General features: G+C 60.6%; 1 protein-coding gene across 1 annotated transcript in view; it reads left to right on the forward strand.

Annotated features, from left to right (window-relative positions):
* The window catches only part of USP43 (ubiquitin specific peptidase 43), a 7,270-nt gene that overhangs the window by 508 nt on the left and 4,625 nt on the right, over positions 1-2,137 (forward strand). Inside the window, exon 2 of the mRNA XM_031062704.1 lies at positions 1,369-1,469. Coding sequence (XP_030918564.1) covers positions 1,369-1,469 — 101 coding nt within the window. The remainder of the gene's footprint in view (positions 1-1,368; positions 1,470-2,137) is intronic.

Raw genomic sequence — 2,137 nt, forward strand, 5'->3', positions numbered from 1 at the left:
CATCCAGCTGAGCATCCCGGCTCTGGGGGCATCCTGCTCCTTGGATGAGGAGGAGATGCAACCCCCCCGTCTCTCCCTGCCTCCAGCTAAGCCCGCTGTAATTACAGCTCGGCGGCTTTGCTGCTGGCAAAATGAGTAATTAAGTCTTCCTCAATCCATCTGCGCTCAGGCATTGCCCTGGCCCTGGCCCTGGTCCTCCCTGGCTCCTCCTGCCTCCTGCTGCCGCCTCCTTCCCACTCCTTCCCCGCTCCTTCCCCGCATGCTGGTGCCCGCCGGGCGCCGCCTGTTGCAGGAGATGGATTTGAGCTGTTGCTGTTTGACCCGTGAGCTCAGCCCAGCACTGAGCTGTCCCTGCTTTGGGGTGACTCCCATCTTGGGCACAGGGAGCCTGGGAGCAGCTCCCCCTCCATGTGCCCAGCTTGGGGTGCCGTGGCTGTGCCGAGGGTGTGGGTTGGGGTCCTGGGCAGACCCTGCCCAGCCTTCAGCACAGCCCTGTCCCTCAGGGAGAGCCTGGCTGTGGTGCCCATCTCCAGCACCTCTGGAGAGGCTTTGCTGCCCAGCCAGGGCCCTGCAGCCATCCCTGCCCTGACCTGAGCTGTCCCTCAGCCCTGCCACCTTTCCTGGGACATTGGATGCCCCAGGCTTTTTGGGAGAGCCCAGCAGCTCCCGTTAAATGTCAGTGCCCACGTGTGCCACCTGGAGGCTGTGCCACCTGGAGGCTGTGCCACCTGGGGAGGGGACCCTTGGTGTGTCCCTCAGCACCTGCAGTTTTGCGTGGCACCCCCCAGTTTTGGTTCCTTTTGGTGATGCCACCTGAGTGCCCCTGTCCTTGGGGAGGGATGCCTGGCCTGGGTGGGACCCCCAGTAAGTGTCTGGGGTGAGGAGGGACCAAAGTGGGCACCAAGGCTTGGCTGCCAGGAGGGCGGGAGGAGGATTTTTGGGGAATTCTGGGGGCCCTATAGGGCACAGGCACCATCCAGGTCCCCTCTCAGCCACACCAGATGGACCCCAGTGCCAGGCAGACCGTTAGGACACGTCAGCCTCAGCAGGACCTGGTGCCAGCAGATGGCATTGAGGAAAATCCACCTCTCGGCCAAAATCCTCAGTGATTTTCAATCTTACTCATGGAGACACCAGAAAGTCACTGTCTGACCCCAGAACAGCCCGGGTTTTTTACTGGCACTGCCTGGAGGGCACAGCACCGCCAGGCAGGCAGGTGCCAGAGTCTCTTTGGCATCACCTTCAGTCCATCCTCATGCCATAGGGACACCAAAGCTGGGCTTGGTTCCCTAGGACGTGTCCCTGACCCCCTGAAGGTCATGTCCCTCACCCTGTCACCTCACTCACACTTGTCTCTTGCCCCTGCAGCCTGGCAAGGATGGCAGCAGCGGTGCCAGCAGGTCCCCCCCTGGCACCCAGCACCCCCGTGGGCAGAGCTTCGTGCAGAGCCACTTCCAGGCCCAGTACAGGTCAGTGGGGCACAGATCCTGCCACAGGGGGCTTTGCCTTCTGTGAGCCCTGGGTGGGCACTGTGAGCCCAGGGAAGGGATGAAATGGGGAGGATCTCCATCCATCCATCCATCCATCCATCCATCCATCCATCCATCCATCCATCCATCCATCCATCCATCCAACCATCCCACCCACCCACCCACAGACCAGGTTGGACAGGGCTGCAGTGACCTGCTCCAGTGGCAGTGTCCCTGCCCGTGGTGGTGTCCCTGTCCGTGGTGCTCTTTGAAGATCCCTCCCAACCCAAACCACGCTGTGCCTCTGCCACAGGACTCAGGAGTGTCCCAGAGCCCCAGCACGAGGGTGCCCCGCTATGGGACACCCCACACCTTCACCTGCCTGGCACTCATGGGATGCTCAGGCCACCCTGTCCCCAAGCCGTGGCACAGCAGGCAGCAGGGGACACATCTGGCATCACAAGCCCTGCCTCCTCTCTCAATTAATCCCTCGTCCTATATATGTAAAAGTCACTTTAATTATCCCTGTTCCACGTGCCAGAGCCGTCTGTGCGCTAAAGGATTATTAATTCGTGTGGCTGTTTCCCAGGGAGCTCAGTGGCTCTTCAAGGTGACAAATAACGAGGACTCGGGATTTTGCTTTGGATTTTAATTCTTTTTTCCCCTTT

This window comes from Geospiza fortis, unplaced genomic scaffold, assembly GCF_000277835.1.
Source record: "Geospiza fortis unplaced genomic scaffold, GeoFor_1.0 scaffold485, whole genome shotgun sequence".
In the NCBI taxonomy this organism is placed as follows: Eukaryota; Metazoa; Chordata; class Aves; order Passeriformes; family Thraupidae; genus Geospiza; species Geospiza fortis.